At 38.9% G+C, this 27559-nt stretch overlaps 1 protein-coding gene across 7 annotated transcripts in view; it reads left to right on the top strand.

Moving 5' to 3' along the window:
- The window catches only part of ehbp1 (EH domain binding protein 1), a 409577-nt gene that overhangs the window by 198388 nt on the left and 183630 nt on the right, over positions 1-27559 (top strand). For all 7 annotated transcript variants that reach the window (XM_062059494.1, XM_062059493.1, XM_062059495.1 and 4 more), the window contains 2 exons: positions 8621-8662; positions 15111-15260. In XM_062059494.1, coding sequence (XP_061915478.1) covers positions 8621-8662; positions 15111-15260 — 192 coding nt within the window. The remainder of the gene's footprint in view (positions 1-8620; positions 8663-15110; positions 15261-27559) is intronic.

Here is a 27559-nt window from a genome sequence, read left to right as displayed (position 1 = left end):
AAAAATATTTTTAACCCAAATAGGTAAAATTACATAATCTCCCACGGCACACCAGACTGTATCTCACGGCACACTGGTGTGCCGCGGCACAGTGGTTGAAAAACACTGTTGTAGGGTACACTTATTAATGCGGGAAAAAATTATATCTATCTGCGATTAATCGTGATTAATTTTGAGTTAACTATGAACAAACTGATTAATCGTGACTAATATTTTAATTGTTTGACAGCCCTAAAAAAAAAAAATCACAAGAATGTAAAAACAATAAAGAAAAATAATGTTTTCAAACCGTGGTAGGTTAAAAAAGATTATTTATTCATTTATTCGCTTTGTCTCTGTCCAAAGTCGCAAGTCAGTGTGCAAAAAATGGCTCGTTTGGGTTTACTTTTGGTTATGTCGACAACCACCTGTGTGGACGTGGGCAACATAAACATGTTTAATGTTTTTTTTTACCTGTAAAAGAAAGCTGTGACAAAGGTAGTTTTTCTTTCAATACAGAAAACTCATCATTGGATCAGGTTTTGGCCTATTAACCAAGGTCTGGACACCCTTGCCTTCATGTGTCAGTCAACAAGTAGGCTTCACTTCAACGTCCACATGGCGTTGTTTGAGGTCTTCCAATGCAGCCTGCAGGCTCCTCCCCAAATGCACCGCTGATGTTCTTTCTGTCCCCGCACCCTCGCTTTGATTGAAAGTTCCCGCGCCGCGTCTGTCATAAGACAGAGAAAGGCGAGCGTTCATTCCCGGCTGGCGCTCGCTAAGCTTCAAATCCCGACCCGGTTGATGCCATTGCGAAGATGACCCTCGCCAAATTGTCTCGCTCTGCATTAGATGTTGTCGTCAGCTGTCCCCGTAACATGTGGCGACCGTAGAAAGGCATCCGAGAGAACCCCCTGCTTTGACATTTAATCATATTTTTCATTATATTTCTCATCCCCTCGCTTGATGGCAGCTGGCGGCGTGGCCGCTCAGGCGTGGCGACACTTTGCGGCGAGTACACCTCACCTCATCTTGTCTTGCGCGCCCTTGTGCGCGCGCACGCCAACACCCGTTAAATACCCGCATCCACCCCCCCCTACAGATTAACGCTTCCTGTTTACAAGTGTAAAGGTCACGGGGTTGAGGCAGGCATTGGGGCGGGGAGGCAGAGGGGTGTTCTGACAGCCATGACACCCCATTTTCATCTGCTGTTATCTCACCAGCGGGTTGCAGCCCGCACACAGGCCACATTTGACTTGTTGAAAGGATAAACATGTTTCAGCCAATTAGATGTACAACAGCCAACAATCCCTCGCAGATACACTTCTAGATTTATTGCCAAAGCAGTCGCGTGGACCTGCACCTGGCCTCTAATCTGCCATGTTGTCTGCTCATAAACAGACGAAACCAGGGGTGTCCAAACTTTTTGACTTTGGGGCCACATTGGGCTAAAAAAAGGTCACGTGACATATACATATACAGTATATATATATATATATATATATATATATATATATATATATATATATATATATATATATATATATATATATATATGTATATATATATATATATATACCGTATTTTTTGGAGTATAAATCGCTCCGGAGTATAAGTCGCACCGGCCGAAAATGCATAATAAAGAAGGAAAAAAACATATATAAGTCGCAATGGAGTATAAGTGGCATTTTTAGGGGAAATTTATTTGATAGAACCCAACACCAAGAATAGACATTTGAAAGGCAATTTAAAATAAATAAAGAATAGTGAACAACAGGCTGAATAAGTGTACGTTATATGAGGCATAAATAACCAACTGAGAACGTGCCTGGTATGTTAACGTAACATATTATGGTAAGAGTCATTCAAATAACTATAACATATAGAACATGCTATACGTTTACCAAACAATCTGTCACTCCTAATCGCTAAATCCCATGAAATCTTATACGTCTAGTCTCTTACGTGAATGAGATAAATAATATTATTTGATATTTTACGGTAATGTGTTAATAATTTCACACATGAGTCGCTCCTGAGTATAAGTCGCACCCCCGGCCAAACTATGAAAAAAACTGCCACTTATAGTCCGAAAAATACGGTACATGCAGTTGGCTTTCGGCACCCGGCCAAAGTTTTTTAGTCCAATGAGGCCCCAAAGTCAAAAAGTTTAGACACCCCTATATATATATATATATATATATTATACACACACACACACATATATATACAAATATATATATATGTATGTGTGTGTATATATATATATATACGTATATATATATATATATATATATATATATATATATATATATATATATATATATATATATATATATATATATATATATATATATATATATATGTGTGTGTGTGTATTTATATATATGTGTGTGTATATATATATACATATATATATATATATGTGCGTGTGTGTGTGTGTATTTATATGTATATATGTGTGTATAAATGTGTATATGTATATATGTGTATATATCAGAGGTGGGACCAAGTCATTGCTTTGCAAGTCACAAGTAAGTCTCAAGTCTTTGCCCTCAAGTCTCGAGTCAAGTCCCGAGTCAAGTCCCGAGTCAAGTCCAAAGTCAAGACTGGAAAGTCTCAAGTCAAGTCACAAGTCATGCATTTTGAGTTTCGAGTCCTTTCAAGTCCTTTTAACCACAGGCTAATATTTTTACACAGATTGTGTATGCTTTTAAAACGTTGTATTTATTTATTAAAACAAGTGCATTTGAAATAGCAGGAACAAAAATAGTACTGACATTGCAATTCATAATAGCACTATTAAAGGCCTACTGAAATGATTGTTTTTTATTTAAACGGGAATAGCAGATCCATTCTATGTGTCATACTTGATCATTTCGCGATATTGCCATATTTTTGCTGAAAGGATTTAGTAGAGAAAATCGACGATAAAGTTCGCAACTTTTGCTCGCTGATAAAAAAAAAGCCTTGCCTGTAGCGGAAGTAGCGTGACGTCACAGGAGCTAGTATTCCTCACAATTCCCCGTTGTTTACAATGGAGCGAGAGAGATTCGGACCGAGAAAGTGATGATTACCCCATTAATTTGAGCGAGGATGAAAGATTCGTAGATGAGGAACGTTACAGTGAAGGACTTGAGAGACAGCGATGGACGTATCTTTTTTCGCTCTGACCGTAACTTAGGTACAAGCTGGCTCATTGGATTCCACACTCTCCTTTTTATATTGTGGATCACGGATTTGTATTTTAAACCACCTCGGATACTATATCCTCTTGAAAATGAGAGTCGAGCTCGCGAAATGGACATTCAGTGCCTTTTATCTCCACGACAATACATCGGCGAAATGCTTTAGCTACGAGCTAACGTGATAGCATCGTGCTTTAACTGCATATAGAAACAAAAAAATAAACCCATGACTGTAAGGATAGATAGAAAATCAACAATACTATTAAACCGTGGACATGTAAATACACGGTTAATGCTTTCCAGGCTGGCGAAGGCTAACAATGCTGTGCTAACGACACCATTGAAGCTAACTTAGCAACGGGACCTCACAGAGCTATGCTAAAAACATTAGCTCTCCACCTACGCCAGCCAGCCCTCATCTACTCATCAACACCCGTGCTCACCTGCGTTCCCGCGATCGGCAGAAGGACGAAGGACTTCACCCGATGCGTTTGGCGGCCGGGAGACGTAGGAAGTCAAGGTGAGGTCGGCGGCTAGCGCGGCTAGCGCGGCTAGCGCGGCTAGCGCTCCAACAAAGTCCTCCTGGTTGTGTTGCTGTAGTCCGCTGCTAATACACCGATCCCACCTACAACTGTCTTCTTTGCAGCCTTCATTGTTCATTAAACAAATTGCAAAAGATGTCCAGAATACTGTGGAATTATGAAATGAAAACAGATCTTTTTGTATAGGATTCTACGGGTACCATAACTTCCGTTACTCTGACTTCGTCACACGCATACGTCATCATACCGCGACGTTTCAGCCGGATATTTCCCGGGAAGTTTTAAATGTCACTTTATAAGTTAACCCGGCCGTATTGGCATGTGTTGCAATGTTAAGATTTCATCATTGATATATAAACTATCAGACTGCGTGGTCGGTAGTAGTGGGTTTCAGTAGGCCTTTAACCAGTCATTTTAATAGTGTAAACAATTTTAAACATTTAACTCATTCCTTTACAGAATAAACACATTTGCAAAAACAAGTGCAACTGTACTTATTTGTACAAAAGTGTTAACATTGTATGTCCATGGCATATTGCATTGTAACTAGTTCCACAGCAGTTTCTATTCTGTTCTTACCTTATCTCATTGATCTCATCTCATACTGTATGTGTGTTGATGTGTGCGTACACATGAAAAACATAACAAATACATGAACATAATGAACAGAGTTGTACTTTTTAGATGTCAGGGCCCTATGCAATATGTATGTAATATAATATAATATATAATATATGTATATTATATATATATATATATATATATATATATATATATATATATATATATATATATATATATATATATATATATAATATATATATAATATACATATTATATATAATATAATATGTAATATAGTATACATTTTAACTGACCTTTATTTGACTATGTTTGTCTTTTTGTAGGTGGCTAAAATATGCGGTGCTGCTGACCGCCGTCTAACGTTACGTTATTGTGTGTGATACATTGACTAATGTAACGTTATGTGTTAGGTACCTCATGCAACCCTGCTTAAAAAAAATCACTTGACAAAAAGTATGAATAAGGTAGCGAACTGCAGTGGACGCAACAGATTGCCGTGTTTGCAATGACGTTATAACCACAGACATCTTATAAGTAGACGCAGCATTGGTTGCTGTGACGCGAGCAATTTGCATCTTGAAGTGGTGATGAGGAGCCGGCGAGCAGCCTAAACTGACAGTTGACAGGTAGAAAACAAAGATGCCGGGCTGGTGTTCAGCGTTTTCCTGCTCAAATGAGCGGACTGTTGAAAATAGGAATCGGGGGATTACTTTTCACAAGTAAGATTTAACATTAATGTACTATTGCATTGGTTGTATTTTATGAAAATAACATTACCACAGAGTTGAGAAGGAGCAAAGATCTTCAATATTTGTATGTGAAAATCACAAAGAAATCTTCTGGGGGAGGATGACGCCCCTAAAGGGGTTTGGTTTACAAACTTTCAGCCCCACCTAAAACAAAATTCACCAGCCGCCACTGATTATGATGCATTCTCATTTTAGGCAAAATATAAGACAATACTTTCTTAACAGTATAATTGTAACCAGGAATAAGTCTTCAAGTAACAATATTCAAATACTAACATTGTTGGGTAAGACAGAATTTGGTTTTATTCTGAATCCAGTGAAACAGATTGGTGGTTTTAGCTGATATAAAGACTGTCAGGTGTTTATATATGTTTAAGTATTTGGCAGACGCTTTTGTCCAAAGCGACATACATAAAAAATACATATATAACAATCACTGTAAACATGATCATTTAAGGGAAGAATGTAATACAAAATATCAATACAAAGTGTCACGACAGAATAAACTCTCTGCTGCTGCAGCAACAGAGATACAGTCTATAAGATATATAGATATCTAATGTATTCATACATTGTTTATGTAGGATATACACATGTATATATAACCTAATCATATTGTTTCTTCAATTTAAAAATAGCTGACCGTTTTTTTCCCCTTTCTCTGGGATTATATTCCCAGTTTTGATCTCGGACGTCTGGTCACTTATAGCGTATAAGAATATTATATTACTGTTAAGCAAACTATGAATAATAAAACACGCCAAAACATGTGTCCTTTATCATAGCTACACGTATGACAAAAAAGCGCGTGAAAATCAGTGGTATTCAGTGAGGTAAGATGAATTAAATACGCTGACAGTTCATTGCTCCTGCCAAATGAATTGCACTAGTGGAGCGGATCACCACTCCAAGATGGCGGCCCCGCGTCTCGTCTGCGCCTGTAGGCAGTAGCGCTCCATGCTGCGTCTACTTATAAGATGTCTATGGTTATAACGTTAGCAGTGAGTTTACAGCCTCACTGGTTTAATTACACAGCAAATAAAAGTCACGTTACTTAGCCAATAAACGTTAGCTTACATTCAAAACTTACCCTTCTTTGTGCATCTTCAAATGTCGAACGAAGTTGGAAGTTGTTACGTCTCCGTCTATAATATTCGAACTGCATGATTTGCATAGGGCTATTCGTTTTTTGTTGACCAAGTCGTAGTTTTAATACCCGAACAAAATTAACTTTGGCATAATTGTTTCTCACTGCCGCATTGTTTGACAATTCTTCTTCATTGGTTGTCCTGCAATTTGATTGGATGAGAGCTGTGTGATGAAAACAGCGTAGATCTAATTTGATTGGCTGTTGTACTGAGAGCACACCAGCTGACAGGAACAACACGCTGATAGACACAGACGAAGAAGAGGAAAAATACGGAGCGGCGCGCTCCCAAATAACTTTTTAATCTTTGGGTCTTGGGGAAAGTAGCAAGTCATGTCAAGTCAAAAGGCTCAAGTCCAAGTGAAGTCACAAGTCATTGATGTTAAAGTCTAAGTCGAGTTGCAAGTCTCTTTACATTTTGTCAAGTCGAGTCCAAAGTCATCAAATTCATGACTCGAGTCTGACTCGAGTCCAAGTCATGTGACTCGAGTCCACACCTCTGGTATATATATACACATGCATGTATAGCCTATACATATGTGTACATATTGTTTATATATATATATATATATATATATATATATATATATATATATATATATATATATATATATATATATATATATATATACATATATATTAGGGCTGCAACTAACGATTAATTTGATAATCGATTAATCTGTCGATTATTACTCCGATTAATCGATTAATAATCGGATAAAAGAGACAAACTACATTTCTATCCTTTCCAGTATTTTATTGAAAAAAAAACAGCATACTGGCACCATACTTATTTTGATTATTGTTTCTCAGCTGTTTGTACATGTTGCAGTTTATAAATAAAGGTTTATTTTTAAAAAAAAATATTTTTTTTTATTTATTTATTTTTTTAAAAGCCTCTGCGCATGCGCATAGCATAGATCCAACGACTAAATGACTAAAATGACTAAATTAATCGGCAACTATTTTTATAATCGATTTTAATCGATTAGTTGTTGCAGCCCTAATATATATATATATATATATATATATATATATATATATATATATATATATATATATATATATATATATATATATATATATATATATATATATATATATATATATATATATATATATATATATATAGTGTATATATATATATACACACATGTATAGCCTTTACATATGTGTACATATTGTAACGGTATAGCTCGGTTGGTAGAGCGGCCGTGCCAGCAACTTGAGGGTTGCAGGTTCGATCCCCGCTTCCGCCATCCTAGTCACTGCCGTTGTGTCCTTGAGCAAGACACTTTACCCACCTGCTCCCAGTGCCACCCACACTGGTTTGAATGTAACTTAGATATTGGGTTTCACTATGTAAAGCGCTTTGAGTCACTTGAGAAAAAGCGCTATATAAATGTAATTCACTTCACACTTATGTATAAATATATATATATATATATATTGTGTGTGTATATATATATATATACCTGTATATGTATGTGTGGGGAAAAAAATCACAAGACAATTTCATCTCTACAGGTCTGTTTCATGTAGAGATGAAATAGTCTTGTGATTTTTTTTCCCCACACATACATATTACGCTCTACCACGGTATTGAGCACTATTTTTTGGATAATCTAATTAAGACATATATACCTGTATATATAGTATATATAGGGGTGTCCAAACTTTTTGATTAAGAGGCCGCATTGGGCTAAAAAAAATTGTATGTATATATATATCGAACACATTATATTATTATAATGAATATAATTGGATATTAAGAGTATGTAATAGTTGGACTCCTACCTTGCTTGTTTACATCCGTGACGACCTCCATAAAGTTTTGTAATCAATCCGAAATATTAAGCAGCTAAAATGTGCCAAACATGGATAAGTGTGGAGAGAGTGTATTGCATGTTTCCTATTATGCATTACAGGGGATATAAACGGGTGTAATTTTGAATTATGCGCGGTGCATTGACATTTTTTATAATACCCACAAAGTTCAGTGAGCAGGTTGTGTAAAGTGTGACCATGTGTGTTGACTTTTTTTGGTTTATTCGCGCCATGAGTGGCAAATGTTGTTGGGATTGTACACTTCAAAGTGCAATTCATGGTCATTACCTTATATTTGTCACGTTGTCCACAAGATGGTGGCAAACATGTAGCATTTGTACTGTCAGATATTTAAAATGAAGTTAAAATTAAACTCTCAAAGTCTTGCGGGCCAAACTGAACACGCCGGCGGGACGCACCTGGCCCTTGGGGCGTGGTTTGGACACCCATGGTCTTAAACCTTCTCGGTGGCATTAGAAATGTGATGATTGTGTTCCTATATCTTGTGCACAGGAAGGTAAGTACATAGCACCGTTTCTGGGTAGTGTATTAGTGGTCACATTTCATTTGCACACTTGGAGTAAATACTTTTCTCTTTTAAAGGAACAAGCGCCCACACCTGTTTCGAGTCCCACTGCTGAGAAGGTGAGAACCAGACTTCATCTTTGTCTTAATGCTAACACATTACCGCAAGGTTGTCCAAACCAAAGGAGGCAGACGTGGCCATTTTGATGTTTCTGCTATGCTGCACTGGATTCTGTTTTTTTCCAAATACTCCGGCTTCCTCCCACACTCACAAGCATGCATGCATGTTACCTGCAGGATGATGGGAGACTTTCAATTGTGTGAAAAGTTATTTTTCTACATGTGCCCTGTGATCGGCTGACAGGCAAGGTGTGGTTATGGTATTGATTCATTTGGAACATGCAAACAGTTACATTATGGTGCATCACATATTTCCAGTTTTTCATTACATGCCCGAAAACAGAAAAAGCACTGTAAAAAGTAACACAAAATATTATTCAAGTTTTTTTTTTACCCCTGTCACTGTTTCCCACAGATTGCCAATATACACTACCGTTCAAAAGTTTGGGGTCACCCAAACAATTTTGTGGAATAGCCTTCATATCTAAGAACAAGAATAGACTGTCGAGTTTCAGATGAAAGTTCTTTTTTTCTGGCCATTTTGAGCGTTTATTTGACCCCACAAATGTGATGCTCCAGAAACTCAATCTGCTCAAAGGAAGGTCAGTTTTGTAGCTTCTGTAACGAGCTAAACTGTTTTCAGATGTGTGAACATGATTGCACAAGGGTTTTCTAATCATCAATTAGCCTTCTGAGCCAATGAGCAAACACATTGTACCATTAGAACACTGGAGTGATAGTTGCTGGAAATGGGCCTCTATACACCTATGTAGATATTGCACCAAAAACCAGACATTTGCAGCTAGAATAGTCATTTACCATATTAGCAATGTATAGAGTGTATTTCTTTCAAGTTAAGACTAGTTTAAAGTTATCTTCATTGAAAAGTACAGTGCTTTTCCTTCAAAAATAAGGACATTTCAATGCGACCCCAAACTTTTGAACGGTAGTGTACTTGTGGCGGCTGTGGCGTGATGTCATCATTTAATTGGCATATTTGTTCATGATTCATTTATCATACCGTATATTTTCTTCTGAAAAACTAAAAAAAAATGTTACACTTAAAAACAAATCTGTGTAATTAGTATTAACATGTATTTTTTCTTAGGTTGCATTGCTCTATTTTTCAATTGTTGCTCCTAATTTAACACAGGCTGCACTTTCTCCTTGCCTGGTTTATCGACATATATTTTTCTGGCCTCCCTGAATGTTGGGATTTACTTTGCCAAATATGTAAACAGTATTTTCAATTAGGGCTGCAACTAACGATTATTTTGATAGTCGATTTGTCAACGATTAACTTAACGATTACTCGACTAAATCGGATAATAAAGCGTCCACATATGGCTCGAATTTTTCCATCGACTTCTAAATGCAGCTTAAGTTATTTTAGGTATGTGCTTACCAACAACAAAGATGACTAATTCATTCATAAATATGTATTTATACTGTAACTGTGCTCATTCTGCTGTTACAAAAATTTAAATTACTATTAAAATGTTGTCCATTTAAAGAAAAGGAAAAGTAAAGTGCTAAAAAAAAATAATTAACCTTGTTTATGTACTGAAAACAGTTAAAATAGCAGCAAATAAAAACAAACAACATTGTTGTATAGTCGTCCCCACAATACAAAAAGAATGCCATTGTAATTTGATAATACTAACACAGACACTCGTAATTGGGTTAGCATATTTGCTAATGCTAACGACGCTAGCTTCATTACATTGTGATAGCACGTACAAATATGCATGAAAACACTCCTACAGACATCACACACGGGGCAGTTGAGTAGGTAAGAATTTTTTTAGTTACATTGTAAAACTTACATGGAGAGATGAATGAAGAACCCATACAAATAGAAACACTATGGAAGATTAGAAAAAGAAGGGCACTTTTACTTCCGGTTCAAAGCATTAAAAAGCAGGAAGCACTTGTAGGCATTCAACCAGCTGCACCTGCAGTGAGCGAACAACTAAAGATGGCGCCATAGCACAAACAATAACACCATTAGCATGGGTTTAATGAAAACTATTTTGAAGAAAAATCCAGAAATTAGCCGCACCGTTTTATAGGCCACAGGGTTCAAAGTGTAGGAAAATGTTTCTTATTGGGAAACTTTTCGATTTGCGAACCCTGTTCAACAACCAATTAAGTTTGTATCTCGAGTAGAGATGTCTGATAATATTGGACTGCAGATATTATCGGCCGGTAAATGCTTTAAATTGTGATATCGGAAATTATCGGTATCGGTTTCAAAAAGTAAAATATATGGCTTTTTAAAACGCCGCTGTACAGAGTGGTACACGGACGTAGGGAGAAGTACAGAGCGCCAATAATCCTTAAAGGCACTGCCTTTGCGTGCCGGCCCAATCACATAATATCTACGGCTTTTCACACACAAGTGAATGCAACGCATACTTGGTCAACAGCCATACAGGTCACACTGAGGGTGGCCGTATAAACAACTTTAACACTGTTACAAATATGCGCCACACTGTGAACCCACACCAAACAAGAATGACAAACACATTTTTTTTTCATCAAAGTAGTTGAAAGCTTCAATAATTATTTTGTAAATATTGGACCAAAATTGGAAGAAAGGATTCCAGACCCAGTTCCAATTGAGGACTATAATGATACCATAGAGCGAAATCCCAACTCCATGTTCCTCAGTAATGTGACACAGGAGGAAATAGTTACAATCGTGAAAAAAAGTAAATCTAAGACTTCAACTGATTGTAATGGAATTGATATGGAAACGATAAAAAAGGTTATTGAAGAGATCTCAGGACCATTAATGTATATTAGTAACCTATCATTTCAAACAGGTACATTTCCAAACAAAATGAAAATAGTTAAAGTTGCACCAATTTATAAGACTGGAGATAAACATCAATTTACAAATTATAGACCTGTTTCTCTACTTCCACAATTTTCTAAAATCATTGAAAAACTGTTCAATAACAGATTAGAAAGTTTCATAAATAAAAATAGAATACTCGAAGAGAACCAATATGGATACAGAGCTAATGTTTCAACTTCAATGGCTTTAATTGAAATCACAGAAGAAATTACCAATGCAATAGATAGTAAAAAATGTGCGGCAGCAGTTTTTATGGATCTAACTAAAGCATTTGACACAATTAATCACAATATTTTAATCAAAAAACTAGAACGATATGGCATCAGAGGGTTAGTCTTAAACTGGATAAGAAGTTATCTAACGAACAGGAAACAATATGTGAAGCTAGGCGAACACACGTCTACAACGCTAAATATATCCTGTGGTGTACCTCAGGGATCAATATTAGGACCTAAATTATTCAATCTCTATATAAATGACATTTGTAAAGTTACAAAAGATTTAAAGTTAGTATTATTTGCGGATGATACAACAGTGTTTTGTTCAGGAGAGAACACACAGGAGATAATACAAATAATAACAGAAGAAATTAACAAATTAAAAAGATGGTTTGACAAAAACAGACTATCGTTGAATCTTAGTAAAACTAAAATAATGCTATTTGGTAATAGTAGAAGAGAAAGTCAAACACAAATACAAATAGACGGAATAGAAATTGAAAGAGTAAACGAAACCAAATTTCTAGGTATAATGACTGATGATAAATTGAACTGGAAATCTCACGTAAAAAATATACAACATAAAGTAGCAAGAAACACGTCAATAATGAATAAAGCAAAACATGTTCTAGACCAAAAATCCCTTCATATTCTCTACTGCTCACTAGTGTTACCATATCTGAGCTACTGTGTAGAAATATGGGGAAATAGTTACAAAAGTACACTTCATTCATTAACGGTGTTACAAAAAAGATCAGTTAGAATAATACATAATGTTGGATATAGAGAACATACAAACCCTTTATTTATTGAATCAAAGATACTGAAATTCCACGACATAGTGAATTTGCAAACAGCTAAAATTATACACAAAGCAAACTATAACCTGCTACCCAACAATATACAACAATTCTTCTCAACAAAAGAGGAGAAATATAATCTTAGAGAAAAACGTAATTTAAAACATTTGTTTGCACGTACAACACTTAAGACCTTCAGTATATCAGTATGTGGAATTAAATTATGGAATGGATTAAGCAAAGCAATCAAACAATGTACTAATATGATCCACTTCAAGAAACTCTTCAAACTTAAAGTGTTTACAAAGTACAAAGAAGAAGAACCATGACAAACATTCTCAATTTATTTCATCCATCCATCCATTCATTCTTAAAGTAATCTTACTTATCTCATCATATGAAATATGACTTACTTCACCAATTATTATTATTAAATTATTACTATTATTTATTTATTTATTTTTATTGTGATTACTTATGGAGTTTATTGTGAAAAAATTGTGAACAGGAAGTGAACAAAAAGTTTTGCAACTGTTATGTAAAGAAAAGGGGTAGGATTAAATAAGCTCTGCTTCTTCCTACTCCTTTTCGAACATGTTGAAAAGAAACTGGAAATTGTGATGTATCATGTTGTATGCTTGCATGTTCCAAATAAACTCAAAACTCAAACTCAAACTCATTTCGGGAGAACATCCGCACCGTAACACAACATAAACACAACAGAACAAATACCCAGAACGCCTTGCAGCACTAACTCTTCCGGGATGCTACAATATACACCCCCCGCTACCCTTTTACCCCCCTACCTCAACCCCCCCCCCCCCCCCCCCAAACCCAGCCCACCTCAACCTCCTCATGCTCTCTCAGGGAGAACTTGTCCCAAATTCCAAGCTGCTGTTTTGAGGCATGTTAAAAAAAATAATGCACTTTGTGACTTCAATAATAAATATGGCAGTGCCATGTTGGTATTTTTTTCCATAACTTGAGTTGATTTATTTTGGAAAACCTTGTTACATTGTTTAATGCAGGGGTGCCCATTACGTCGATCGCGAGCTACCGGTCGATCGTGGCGGGTGTGTCGGTCGATCACCAGCCAGGCATTAAAAAAATAGACCTCAAAATTAGCGATCATCAATCTTCACTATGACATCACTTTTGTCACTTGATTGACATTCACGGCACCCGGGGGTCTTGTGAGATGATGCTGGCTGCTGCCAGCTCATTATTAAGAAAAAAATCACCGACAGGAAGGTGAGAAACACTTTTTATTTCAACAGACTCTCGCGCCGTACCTGCCGTCAAAACTGTAAAGACCGACTGCACAGTTCCTGTCTTCACAATAAAAGCGCTGCTTCATCCTGCCTGCGCTAACAACATAAGAGTCTCAGAAAGCTCGCAAGCTACAGAGTTTGCCGCCAATGTATTTCTTGTAAAGTGTATAAAAACGAGTATGGAAGCTGGACAAATAAGATGGCCAAAAACCAACCATTTTCACGTGGTATAGGACAGAAAGAAGGACTTTTTTTCTCCTCCATCTGAAAATGCGGACATTATCAGCACTACTGTCTGATTCCTATCAATGCAAGTCATCACAATCAGGTAATACACCAACTTATATTTTTGTCTCATTGAAAGAAAATAATCTATATGTGTTAAACAAGCTTGTATTATCATAAAACACATTTAACTTGTTAACAAAAATGTCTCCATAAATAAATAAATATAAAATATATATTAGAATGAGTCGACTTGGTCAATTGAAAAGTAGCTCGCCTGCAAAAAAAAAGTGTGGCCACTCCTGGTTTAATGCATCCAGCGTGGCATCACAACAAAATTAGGCATAATGTGTTAATTCCACGACTGTATACACTACCGTTCAAAAGTTCACATTGAAATGTCCTTATTTTTGAAGGAAAAGCACTGTACTTTTCAATGAAGATAACTTTAAACTAGTCTTACCTTTAAAGAAATACACTATATACATTGCTAATGTGATAAATGACTATTCTAGCTGCAAATGTCTGCTTTTTGGTGCAATATCTACATAGGTGTATAGAGGCCCATTCCAGCAACTATCACTCCAGTGTTCTAATGGTACAATGTGTTTGCTCATTGGCTCAGAAGGCTAATTGATGATTAGAAAACCCTTGTGCAATCATGTTCACACATCTGAAAACAGTTTAGCTCGTTACAGAAGCTACAAAACTGACCTTCCTTTGAGCAGATTGAGTTTCTGGAGCATCACATTTGTGGGGTCAATTAAACGCTCAAAATGGCCAGAAAAAGAGAACTTTCATCTGAAACTCCACAGTCTATTCTTGTTCTTAGAAATGAAGGCTATTCCACAAAATTGTTTGGGTGACCCCAAACTTTTGAACGGTAGTGTATATCGGTATCGGTTGATATCGGAATCGGTAATTAAGAGTTGGACAATATCGGATATCGTCAAAAAAGCCATTATCGGACATCTCTAATCTCGAGGTTCTGTTGTTTTGCACTTTGGAGACACCCCTTGTGACTCTCTACCGGGCCTGACCTGTTTCCCTTCTTGTGTTGCAAACTTGTAGAAGGCGTTGTCCCGCCAGGAGGAGCTGAAGGAGCGAGCCCGAGTCCTGCTGGAACAGGCCCGCCGAGACGCCGCCACCAAGGCCAGCAACAAGAGCGCCCCCAACTCGTCGGGCGCGTCCGCGCCGAACAAAAGCAGCGGCGTCTGCGATGTAAGTCACCGTCTACGTTTCACGCCTCTTTCTCGGACTGTTCGGGTCAGCCCGGGGGTCGTTCAGGCGGGGGACTAGAGCTTGTCCAAGTCGTCCCCTGCCCAGGAAGTGAGCACTTTGCGCCAACACTCACCTCCTCGTTAACTTCTGCTCACACTCTCTTGAAGATGTCAAAACCTGTAATGTCAATTCACCCCTCCCCACCCTTTTTTTTCTCTCCTATAAACACTTCTGCCATTTTTCTTACCCCCTCACTCTTTGGTCATCCTCTCCACGCACAATTTTTATGACACGCTGTCCAAACGTGTTGCCCCCGTCAGAATTCCGACGCAGTGAGTAAATGCACGGCAACACCTGTCAGCGGAAAAGTGCGTTGAAGGTAAAAAAAAAAAAAAAGGTGGGAAGGAGGCAACCTGGCAAGTGAAATTGCCAGCCTTAAAGCCAGCATGCTCCACTGAACATAATACACTAGAAGGGCACTGGGGGGGGGGGGGCACTAATGGACCAGGAGTTACCTTGGGAAAGAAGCAGTGGTCAAATCTTCAGCGGCGTTAAAGAGGAAGAAGTGTGTAGACTAAATGCTGTTTGGTCGGGAAATATCTAAAAGGCGGCAGCTGCATGACTCCATGAAGAGAATTCAGATATTTCTTTGAAAATGTTGACGTGCATGCAAATGTGCCGCCACACAATCTGAAGAAACAAACAAGGGCCTTTCAAGGACTGCCGCCGCGAAAAGTCCTCGGCTGGGCAAAGCGACTTGATTCGAGTCCTTTGAAGCGGGCGAGGAAGGAGGTTGCCGTCCTCTTTCAAGAGGGCGGACCCTCTAAAGCAGGCGTGTCCAGCTCATTTGCATAGAGGGCCCCATCGCGGTTATGGCCGCCCTCAGAGGGCCGCTTGTAACAGTGAATCATTTATGAATATAAATGTATGGGGTTTCGCCTCATGATATTACATAATTGCCCGTGCATGTCATTATGGCCGTATTTCCCGGACTATGGAGCACACCCACTCAATTTTAGAAAAATATTATATTTTTTTGTGAGTGTGAATGTTGTCTGTCTATCTGTTTTGGCCCTGCGATGAGGTGGCGACTTGTCCAGGGTGTACCCCGCCTTCCGCCCGATTGCAGCTGAGATAGGCTCCAGCACCCCCCGCGACCCCAAAAGGGATAAGCGGTAGAAAATGGATGGATGGATGTATATTAAGCGCACATACATACATACACATACTGTTAGGGATGGCCGATAATATCGGACTGCCAATATTATCGGCCGATAAATACTTTAAAATGTAATATCGGAAATTATCGGTATCTGTTTCAAAAAGTAAAATGTATGACTTTTTAAAAGGCCGCTGTGTACACGGACGTAGAGAGAAGTACAGAGCGCCAATAAACCTTAAAGGCACTTCTTTAGCGTGCCGGCCCAGTCACATAATATCTACGGCTTTTCACACACACATGTGAATGCATCGCATACTTGGTCAACAGCCATACAGGTCACACTGAGGGTGACCGTATAAACAACTTTAACACAGGGACAGCGTGGCGAAGTTGGTAGAGTGGCCGTGCCAGCAATCGGAGGGTTGCTGGTTACTGGGGTTCAATCCCCGCCTTCTACAATCCTAGTCACTTCTGTTGTGTCCTTGGGCAAGACACTTCACCCTTTGCCCCTGATGGGTGCTGGTTAGCGCCTTGCATGGCAGCTCCCGCCATCAGTGTGTGAATGGGTGAATGTGGAAATACTGTCAAAGCGCTTTGAGTACCTTGAAGGTAGAAAAGTGCTATACAAGTATAACCCATTTATCATTTATTTATTAACACTGTTACAAATATGCACCACACTGTGAACCCACACCAAACAAGAATGACAAACACATTTCGGGAGAACATCCGCCGTAACACAACATAAACACAACAGAACAAATACCCAGAACCCCTTGCAGCACGAACTCTTCCGGGACGCTACAATACACCCCCCGCCCCCGCCCCCACACACCTCCACCCCGCCCACCTCAACCTCCTCTTGCTCTCTCAGGGGCATTTTTTTCCATAACTTGAGTTGATTTATTTTGGAAAACCTTGTTACATTGTTTAATGCATCCAGCGGGGCATCACAACAAAATTAGGCATAATAATGCGTTGATTCCACGACTGTATATATCGGTATCGGTTGATATCGGAATCTGTAATTAACAGTTGGACAATATCGGAATATCAGATATCGGCAAAAAAGCCATTATCGGACATCTCTACATACTGTATGTATATATTAAAAAACACACTTTCATAGGATTTAAATGGGTGCTAATAGTATTTATGCTAGTTTATTTCCCTCAAACAATTGTATTCAATAAATGGAAATATTTATATTATTTTGTTGATATTGTTACATTATATTGTATTGTATTATATACTGTTAAGATTTTTTAAATGGTTTTGTGCCTTAAATATTTGCTTGGTGTTTTATTGTGACCATAATCATGATGAAAAAAATTAAGCTAAAATCATCAAATCTTCAATGATCTTGAAACATGTTCAGGTTAAGCATGAAAAAAGCATTAAAAATAAAAGTTATTTACACGGAAAGATTTTGTAAATGTTTATTAATGTTTACTTCCAAACGGTATCTGTAAAATGGCAGTAAAACGGCTGATCAAACCCGGGTAGGGTTGTACAGTATACCGCGATACTAATGAATCATTTTCGGTACTATATTGCCTCTGAAAAGTTTTAGCTGGTTTTACGAGCAGAGGAGCGTGTTCGGCAGCACACAATCACAGAGTACTTACCAGCAGACACAGTGTGTAGACAGAAAAGGGAGAACGGACGCATTTTGGCTTAAAGACTAACGATAAAGGTGAAGTTATAACACTGAAACGCCCTCAGAAAGAGATACTTTAAGACATGGCTAGCTAGCTAGCGGCTAATGTCCATCCGCAGTCTGCAGTGTTTTAGCTACGTCTAAATCACTAATCCTCGCCTCCATGGCGACAAATAAAGTAAGTTTCTTACAAGTATCATCCCTGCAGGACGAGGAATAGCTAAACATGCTTCACTACACACTGTAGCTCACCGGCATCAAAATGTAAACAAACACCATTTGTGGATCTACACCTAACATCCACTGTAATGATACCAAGTACAGGAGCGTATCTAGTCGATACTACTATGATTACGTCCATATTTTTTGGCATCAAAACATCTTCTTTTGTTTTTTTAAAATATATATTATGTTTATAAACTCAGGAAATATGTCCCTGGACACATGAGGACTTTGAATATGACCAATGTATGATCCTGCAACGACTTGGTATCAGATTGATACCCAAATTTGTGGTATCATCCAAAACTAATGTAAAGTATCAAACAACAGAAGAATAAGTGATTATTACATTTGAACAGAAGTGTAGATAGAACACTCAGCATCAAGGGTTGGAATTGGGGGGTTAAATCACCAAAAATGATTCCCGGGCGCGGCCACCACTGCTGCCCACTGCTCCCCTCACTTCCCAGGGGGTGATCAAGGGTGATGGGTCAAATGCAGAGAATCATTTCGCCACACCTAGTGTGTGTGTGACAATCATTGGTACTTTAACATGTTAAAAGAGAAAGTAACAGTAAATGAACAAGTAGATTAATAATTCATTTTCTACCACTTGTCCTTAATAATGTTGACACAATAATAGGTAGATAAATGACACAATATGTTACTGGATATGTCAGCAGCTAAATTGGGAGCCTTTGTTTGCTTACTTACTACTAAAAGACAAGTTGTCTTGTATTTTCACTGTTTTATTTAAGGACTTATCTGCAATAAGAAACATGTTTGATGTACCCTAAGATTTTTTGTTAAAATAAAGCCAATAATCACATTTTTTGTGGTCCCCTTTATTTAAAAAAGTACTGAAAAGTATCAAAATAATTTTAGTAGCGGTACCAAAATATTGGTATGGTTACAACACTATCTGACACCTGTGCTCTGAAGTGTCCAGCCCTCCTGTCTGACTTTCTCCTCATTTCCTCAGACGCTCCCAAGGACGGTCGCCTAACAACCCCCCTCCCGCCCGCGCCGTCGCACACGGCGCTCCCGTGCATACGCCCAGGCGGCAGATATTGAATTGTTTACACTTTTTTTAATAGAAAACATTGATCAAAGGAACGCGACTGGCCCCCGAGGCCAACGTGCTGATAATTGTGAGCGATTCAGATTAGATTACTTGATGTCTTGTTTTGATTAGCGCGTGTCCGCGTTATCAGCCCGCGAGGCCTGAGCCTTCTCCGTCTTACTGCCTATCTGTCTAAGTGTGCTGTTTAGCATGCACAAGGTAGAATTTAATGAAATTAAAGCAGGCTTTCTTCTTCCAGGGAGGCTGCTAAGGAGGGAAGGGTGATCTGTCCACAGCGGTGGTGTTTTTAAAGCCCCCGCATTATAGTCATTTTGTGGCTGCCACGATATTGTATTGGAAGTGTGATGTTCAAACTCTAATCTTGATGATGAAATTCTGATGATTTATACATTATTTTAGTGCATGTTGTGTGTCTGTAGCTTTAACACTAATGAACTGTGTTTTTGTCACCAAAAGGTACTATGGTGCACGTTAAAGTACCAATGATTGTCACACACACACTAGGTGTGGTGAAATTTGTCCTCTGCATTTGACCCATCCCCTTGTTCACCCCCTGGGAGGTGAGGGGAGCAGTGGGCAGCTGCGGTGGCCGTGCCCGGGAATCATTTTTGGTGATTTAACCCCCAATTCCAACCATTGATGCTGAGTGCCAAGCAGGGAGGTAATGGCTCCCATTTTTATAGTCTTTGGTATGACTCGGCCAGGGTTTGAACTCACAACCTACCCATCTCAGGGCGGACACTCTAACCACTAGGCCACTGAGCACGTAATCCACTTTTTATAACGCCTAGGTGAGCGTGTGGCACACTCACTGGCTGTTTTGACTCTGGGTTGCGGTTTCATAATGGCGCTATCTGCTGGATTAAAAGCTCACTACACTTGCACTGACCTGCAAATAAGATCACCATATTTTCCAGACTATAGAGCGTACCAGTATATACGCTAAACAAAAAAAATTGTACAATATATTAACCAGTGTATGGATACGTTGTCAAATTAGTTATTTACACAGAAATATTTTGTAAATGTTTATTTACATACCTTAATTGTTTCCAAACGGTGTCTGTAACAGGGCAGTAAAACGGATGATCATACAAAACAGAAGTCATCGTCATGGACCCACTAGCTGCGCAAGCTAGTTTTCCAATCAGCTAAACGGATTCAGTAACTCCACGGTGACGTTTCAGTGAATTTATGAAACTGAAACAATACGAAAGGAAAGCCATTTAAAGTTAATGATACTAATAATGTCCATGTTTGTACGTGCTATCGTAATGTACTGACCCTAGCATTGGTAGAAGTAGCTAATATGCTAACACTTTTACGAGTGTCTGTGTTCGTGTTATTAACTTACAACGGCATTCTTTTTGTATTTTTTCCAGTTTTGTAAATTCTCCAAAACGTCACCGTGGAGTTATTGAGTCTGTTTAGCTGATTGGAGAGCTAGCTTCCGCAGCTAGTGAGTCCATGACGATGACTTCTGTTTTGTCTGGTCAGCTGTTTTACTGCTGTGTTACAGACACCGTTTGTAAACAATTAAAGTATGTAAATAAACATTTACAAAATATTTCTGTGTAAATAACTAATTTTACAACGTATAAATATGGGGAAAAAAAATGTTGTTCTTCTAAAATTTAGTGGGTGCGGCTTATATCCCGGCAGCACGGTGGAACAGGGGTTAGTGCATGTGCCTCACAATACAAAGGTCCTGAGTAATCCTGAGTTCGATCCCGGGCACAGGATCTTTCTGTGTGGAGTTTGCATGTTCTCCCCGTGACTGCGTGGGTTCCCTCCGGGTACTCCGGCTTCCTCCCACCTCCAAAGACATGCACCTGGGGATAGGCCCCTCCCACCTCCAAAAACATGCACCTGGGGATAGGCCCCTCCCACCTCCAAAGACATGCACCTGGGGATAGGCCCCTCCCACCTCCAAAGACATGCACCTGGGGATAGGCCCCTCCCACCTCCAAAGACATGCACCTGGGGATAGGCCCCTCCCACCTCCAAAGACATGCACCTGGGGATAGGTTGATTGGCAACACTAAATGGTCCCTAGTGTGTGAATGTGAGTGTGAATGTTGTCTGTCTGTCTGTGTTGGCCCTGCCATGAGGTGGCGACTTGTCCAGGGCGTACCCCGCCTTCCGCCCGAATGCAGCTGAGATAGGCTCCAAAAAAAGATCCCAAAAGGGACAAGCGGTAGAAAATGGATGGATGGATGGATGGGCTTATATCCCAGTGCGCTCTATAGTATATCGGATTTGACCAAAAAGTCTTAATTGGACATCCTACACTGCATTGTGAATGGAGCTCAGGTGCTAACATCACGTTACGTTGGCCTGTTCTCACCTGCCACACCTGTAACTGCCAAACATGTAATTGGCAGAGTTCTAAACTTAACCTCAAGATGTGTAGCGAAGCCCATTAAAAGCGTTTTATTGACAAAAAACGACATTTTGTCCATGACAATAATTCACCTTTATCTTTTTGTTGTGAAGAGGGAATTTCTCTCTGTTCTCTGGTAAAGATACTAGTAGAGATGTCCGATAGTGGCTCTTTTGCCAATATCCGATATTCCGATATTGTCCAACTCTTAATTACCGATAGAGATATCAACCGATAACGATATATACAGTCGTGGAATTAACACATTATTATGCCTAATTTTGTTGTGATGCCCCGCTGGATGCATTAAACAATGTAACAAGGTTTTCCTAAATAAATCAACTCAAGTTATGGGAAAAAATGCCAACATGGCACTGCCATATTTATTATTGAAGTCACAAAGTGCATTTTTTTTTTTAACATGTCTCAAAACAGCAGCTTGGAATTTGGGACATGCTCTCCCTGAGAGAGCATGAGGAGGTTGAGGTGAGCGGGGTTGGGGGGGGGGGTGTATATTGTAGCGTCCCGGAAGAGTTAGTGCTGCAAGGGGTTCTGGGTATTTGTTCTGTTGTGTTTATGTTGTGTTACGGTGCGGATGTTCTCCCGAAATGTGTTTGTCATTCTTGTTTGGTGTGGGTTCACAGTGTGGCGCATATTTGTAACAGTGTTAAAGTTGTTAATACGGTCACCCTCAGTGTGACCTGTATGGCTGTTGACCAAGTATGCGATGCATTCACTTGTGTGTGTGAAAAGCTGTAGGTATTATGTGATTGGGCCGGCACGCAAAGGCAGTGCCTTTAAGGTTTATTGGCGCTCTGTACTTCTCCCTACGTCCGTGTACACAGCTGCGTTTTAAAAAGTCAATAAATGTTACTTTTTGAAACCGATACCGATCATTTCCGATGTTACATTTTAAAGCATTTATCGGCTGATAATATCGGCAGTCCGATATTATTGGACATCTCTAGAAACTAGCATTGACGCTGATGAGCACCTCCTACTCTCCTCTAGTGGAAAGGGGATCGTCGAGGTCAGAATCAGTTACTCCACACTAAAGTCATCCAACCAGGGCATTTGACCAGGATTTCCCAAGCCACTGCCTTCCAGTGTAGACACTTTGTTGTTGTACAGTACATCATCTCGGCTACTATGAGAGTGTGTGTGTGTGTGTGTGTGTGTGTGTGTGTGTGTGTGTGTGTGTGTGTGTGTGTGTGTGTGTGTGTGTGTGTGTGTGTGTGTGTGTGTGTGTGTGTGTGTGTGTGTGTGTGTGTCGCCCTGTTCTCCTGACCTATGCTCTCCCTCCTGCCACCCCTAATTGTAGCCCACAGTGAGTGTTTCTTTCATCTAAGGTCACAGGTCCACTTCTGTTCTTTGCTGTCCTCTATAGCACTTTCTCTCTTTGTCTTTTTCATCATCTATTTCTCTGTGTGTGTGTTTCTTTCCATTCTCCGTGTCCATCGCCTATAATTGTCACGCGCTTTTTACATGACGTCTCCTCCCTCGCCCCAATTGTCCAGCGCCCGCCGTTGTCATCCGCGTGGTGTTTAAAGTCTCTCAGTTAGCAATGCTATGGGAAAAGTCTCTCCGCTTCAGGTCATCTTCTTCATTAGCAGACGAGAGTAGTAATTTCACAGCGGCCTGGTCATGTTAATTATCACCATTCACACAGTTTAGGAGCCATGGTGTGTGCGTGCGTGCGTGTGTATGTGCGTGTGTGTGTGTGTGTGTGTGGCACCTGTTCACAGTATTTGCATGCTTTTGAGGTCTGGAGTGTGTGTGCTGGAGGAGTGCACGCACATTCCTCTGTGTTTTCCAGGTAAGAGAGTTCCCCTGCTCACTGACTCGTTGAGATTCCTATAATTGGGTCCTGTTTGATTTTTGCCGACGAGCGACCCCCTCCCCTCCACCACCCCCTTTCCTTCTCCGCCCCACAGGAGCGGAGGGGACGCCGGGGGTCTCTGCCGTACTGACCTGCGGCTCCCCGCCGCCAACCGCTCTCTGAACTGCTTTCCTCCTTTTCTGCCTCTTTTTTTTTTTTTTTTTTTTGCACTCTTGCGACCAAAACAAGGCCTCTGCTTTTAAGCTTTTCATGCAGGCTGCGGAAAAAGGAGACACACAAAAAAAACAAATCAAGTCTGCCACACCTGCCTAACTCTAATCGACACGTTACACGTACTGAAAAGCAGAAAACAACACCAAGTGCGGGTAAAATCACAAATATCGTATTTTCCGAACTAAAGAGCGCACCGGTATATGAGTGCCCACTAAAATTGAGAAGAAAATATTTTTTTTCCATATATTAGCCACACTGGACATGTAGTGGTCAATTGTACGGAATATGTACTGTACTGTGCAATCTACTAATACAAGTTTCAATCATTCAATCAAACCTGCCATTGGCTTCACTGTATGCAGACTAGGGCTGGGTGATATGGACGATAAGGTATATCTCGATATATTTTTACTTGAACTCGATATCCGATATACCGTATTTTTCGAACTATAAGTCTCAGTTTTTTTCATAGTTTGGCCGGGGGTGCGACTTATACTTAGGAGCGACTTATGTGTGAAATTATTAACACATTACCGTAAAATATCAAATAATATTATTTATCTCATTCACGTAAGAGACTAGACGTATAAGATTTCATGGGATTTAGCGATTAGGAGTGACAGATTGTTTGGTAAACGTATAGCATGTTCTATATGTTATAGTTATTTGAATGACTCTTACCATAATATGTTACGTTAACATACCAGGCACCTTCTCAGTTGGTTATTTATGCCTCATATAACGTACACTTATTCAGCCTGTTGTTCACTATTCTTTATTTATTTTAAATTGCCTTTTAAATGTCTATTCTTGGTGTTGCGTTTTATCAAATACATTTCCCCAAAAAATGCGACTTATACTCCAGTGCGACTTATATATGTTTTTCCCCTTCTTTATTATGCATTTTCGGCATGTGCGACTTATACTCCGAAAAATACGGTATATCTCGATATATTTTTCGGTGAAAGTATACATATAAAGATATTCATTTTTGAGCGAGATTCAGTGATATTGAAGTGAATGCCAACTGTACTGTAATCAGTCAGTGACACTTTAATTAACCCAGTTAGTCAAGATGGGTATTAACAGCACAGAAAATAAACTGTGTAAGTAGCACAGAATTACATAACATAAATAAAATTTAAAAACATTATTTCTACGTTAAATATATGACATAACAGTGCAAATAATACATTTTTAGCAGCATTTCTCGTGCGAAATATGGATTTGGGCTTACATGGTAAACAATTTTTTTTTCATTTTTTTTTTCCATTTTTTTATTTATTTCAGGCAATGACATAAAAAAAAGTACAAAGTTGACAACACATAATAATATAAAAATATCAGTGATTATTCACATGAGTTTCACTCTTACTTTGTTCAAGGATTATAATACACATGTTGTATCATAGTGGCATTACCACAGGTAACAATAAAATGATTACACTGTAACAATAATTTCTATCAACAATGTAGGAATAATGAATATACCAACAATGGTAATAGACAACACAGCAATAATGGTAATAGACAACATGGCAATAATGGTAATAGACAACATGGCAATAATGGTAATAGACAACAAAGCAATAATGGTAATAGACAACATAGCAATAATGGTAAGGAAACATTGAGTACATGTTAACACTTTGAGACAGAGTACAGTAGCAGGTCAAATTAAAGACCCTCATCTCTATATTTGAACCAGACCCCAACTTTGTATAATAGTTTAAATCGATTGATAGTTTAATAGTTTAAATCAAATGAATGTTTTATCCAGACGCATACATTTGTCCAAATGTGGCCAAGTAAACACATTGTGGCTTTCCTGGATGTCGTCTACATCGCTAAAAGAAATTTCTAAAGAAGAGAATCCATTCTCTGCCATCTTCCACTAGTTTTTTTTATATATAAATTGCTCTTCTCTCCTATAGCTCGGTATAGCTCGGTTGGTAGAGCGGCCGTGCCAGCAACTTGAGGGTTCCAGGTTCGATCCCCGCTTCCGCCATCCTAGTCACTGCCGTTGTGTCCTTGGGCAAGACACTTTACCCACCTGCTCCCAGTGCCACCCACACTGCTTTAAATGTCACTTAGATAATGGCTTTCACTATGTAAAGCGCTTTGAGTCACTAGAGAAAAAGTGCTATATAAATATCATTCACTTCACTTCACTATGACTTGTCGTCATTTGGGATGTCTGTTGTGATTTCCCTTCCTGGTTCCATGACCCGCCCTCTGATTGGCCTAATCTCAACCAATCGTGACTCATCATAATAAACAAGCAGCCAATCATGAATGTTCTTACAGATGCAAGCATGTCTTGGAAGGAGGAAGAGGAGGGGCTTAGTTGCTCATGAAAGGGAGCGAGTGTTTGATTGATTGATTGATTGATTGATTGATTGATTGATTGATTGATTGATTGATTGAGACTTTTATTAGTAGATTGCACAGTACAGTACATATTCCGTACAATTGACCACTAAATGGTAACACCCGAATAAGTTTTTGAACTTGCTTAAGTCGGGGTCTATGTTAATCAATTCAGGGAGAATCAAGGAACACCACAAATAAGCGGTGTTTGGTCATTTTAACGTGAAATAAATCACATCGATATCACAATATTTTCTTAATTCATATCTTGTTTAAAAATATATTGCTATATATTACAAACTCGATATATTGCCCGGCCCAAATGCAGATTTTTATTTACTTTTATTTACGAGTTAGAAAGTATTGAAAAAAAAAATCCATCCATCGTCATGTCTTGCATGATTGTGTACGATAGGTGACATTTTAAAAAAAGTGCAGTTCCCCTTTAAATATATACAAAATATTAAAGTGACCTTGCACATCTTTAGATTTTCAGTATACGGCTCGCAGTGGAAAGAGTTTAGATCAGTGGTCTCCAAAGTGTCAAAATAAAATCTAACCCCAAAAAAACAACAGTAAAAATGTAAGAAATGGGACCAAAAGGTCAATGTATTGAGAAAAAGCTGACATGTTGATATTAAAGGCCTACTGAAATGAATTTTTTTTATTTAAACGGGGATAGCAGATCTATTCTATGTGTCATACTTGATCATTTCGCGATATTGCCATATTTTTGCTGAAAGGATTTAGTATAGAACAACGACGATAAAGATTGCAACTTTTGGTATCTGATAAAAAAAAGGCTTGCACCTACTGGAAGTAGCGTGACGTAGTCAGTTGAACATATACGCAAAGTTCCCTATTGTTTACAATGATGGCCGCATGAAGTGAGAGAGATTCGGACCGAGAAAGCGACAATTTCCCCATTAATTTGAGCGAGGATGAAAGATTTGTGGATGAGTAAAGTGCAAGTGAAGGACTAGTGGGGAGTTGAAGCTATTCAGATAGGGAAGATGCTGTGAGAGCCGGGGGTGACCTGATATTCAGCTGGGAATGACTACAACAGTAAATAAACACAAGACATATGTATACTCTATTAGCCACAACACAACCAGGCTTATATTTAATATGCCACAAATTAATCCTGCATAATAACACCTGCGTGTTTGTTATGCTAGCTCCTAGCTCCTCTGCTAGCTCCTAGCTCCATAGAACACGCCAATACAATTCAAACACCTGATCAACACACACAATCACTCAGCCCAAAAGACCGTTCACCTAACCCAAGGTTCATAAAGCTTATATATTTTTAAAAAGTTACGTACGTGACGCGCACGTAGGTACGGTACGTGTTATGCTAGCTCC

The sequence above is a fragment of the Entelurus aequoreus genome, linkage group LG09, assembly GCF_033978785.1.
Source record: "Entelurus aequoreus isolate RoL-2023_Sb linkage group LG09, RoL_Eaeq_v1.1, whole genome shotgun sequence".
Classification (NCBI taxonomy): domain Eukaryota; kingdom Metazoa; phylum Chordata; class Actinopteri; order Syngnathiformes; family Syngnathidae; genus Entelurus; species Entelurus aequoreus.
Note: the sequence above shows the minus strand (reverse complement) of the source record. Positions and strands in the feature narration are given on the sequence as shown.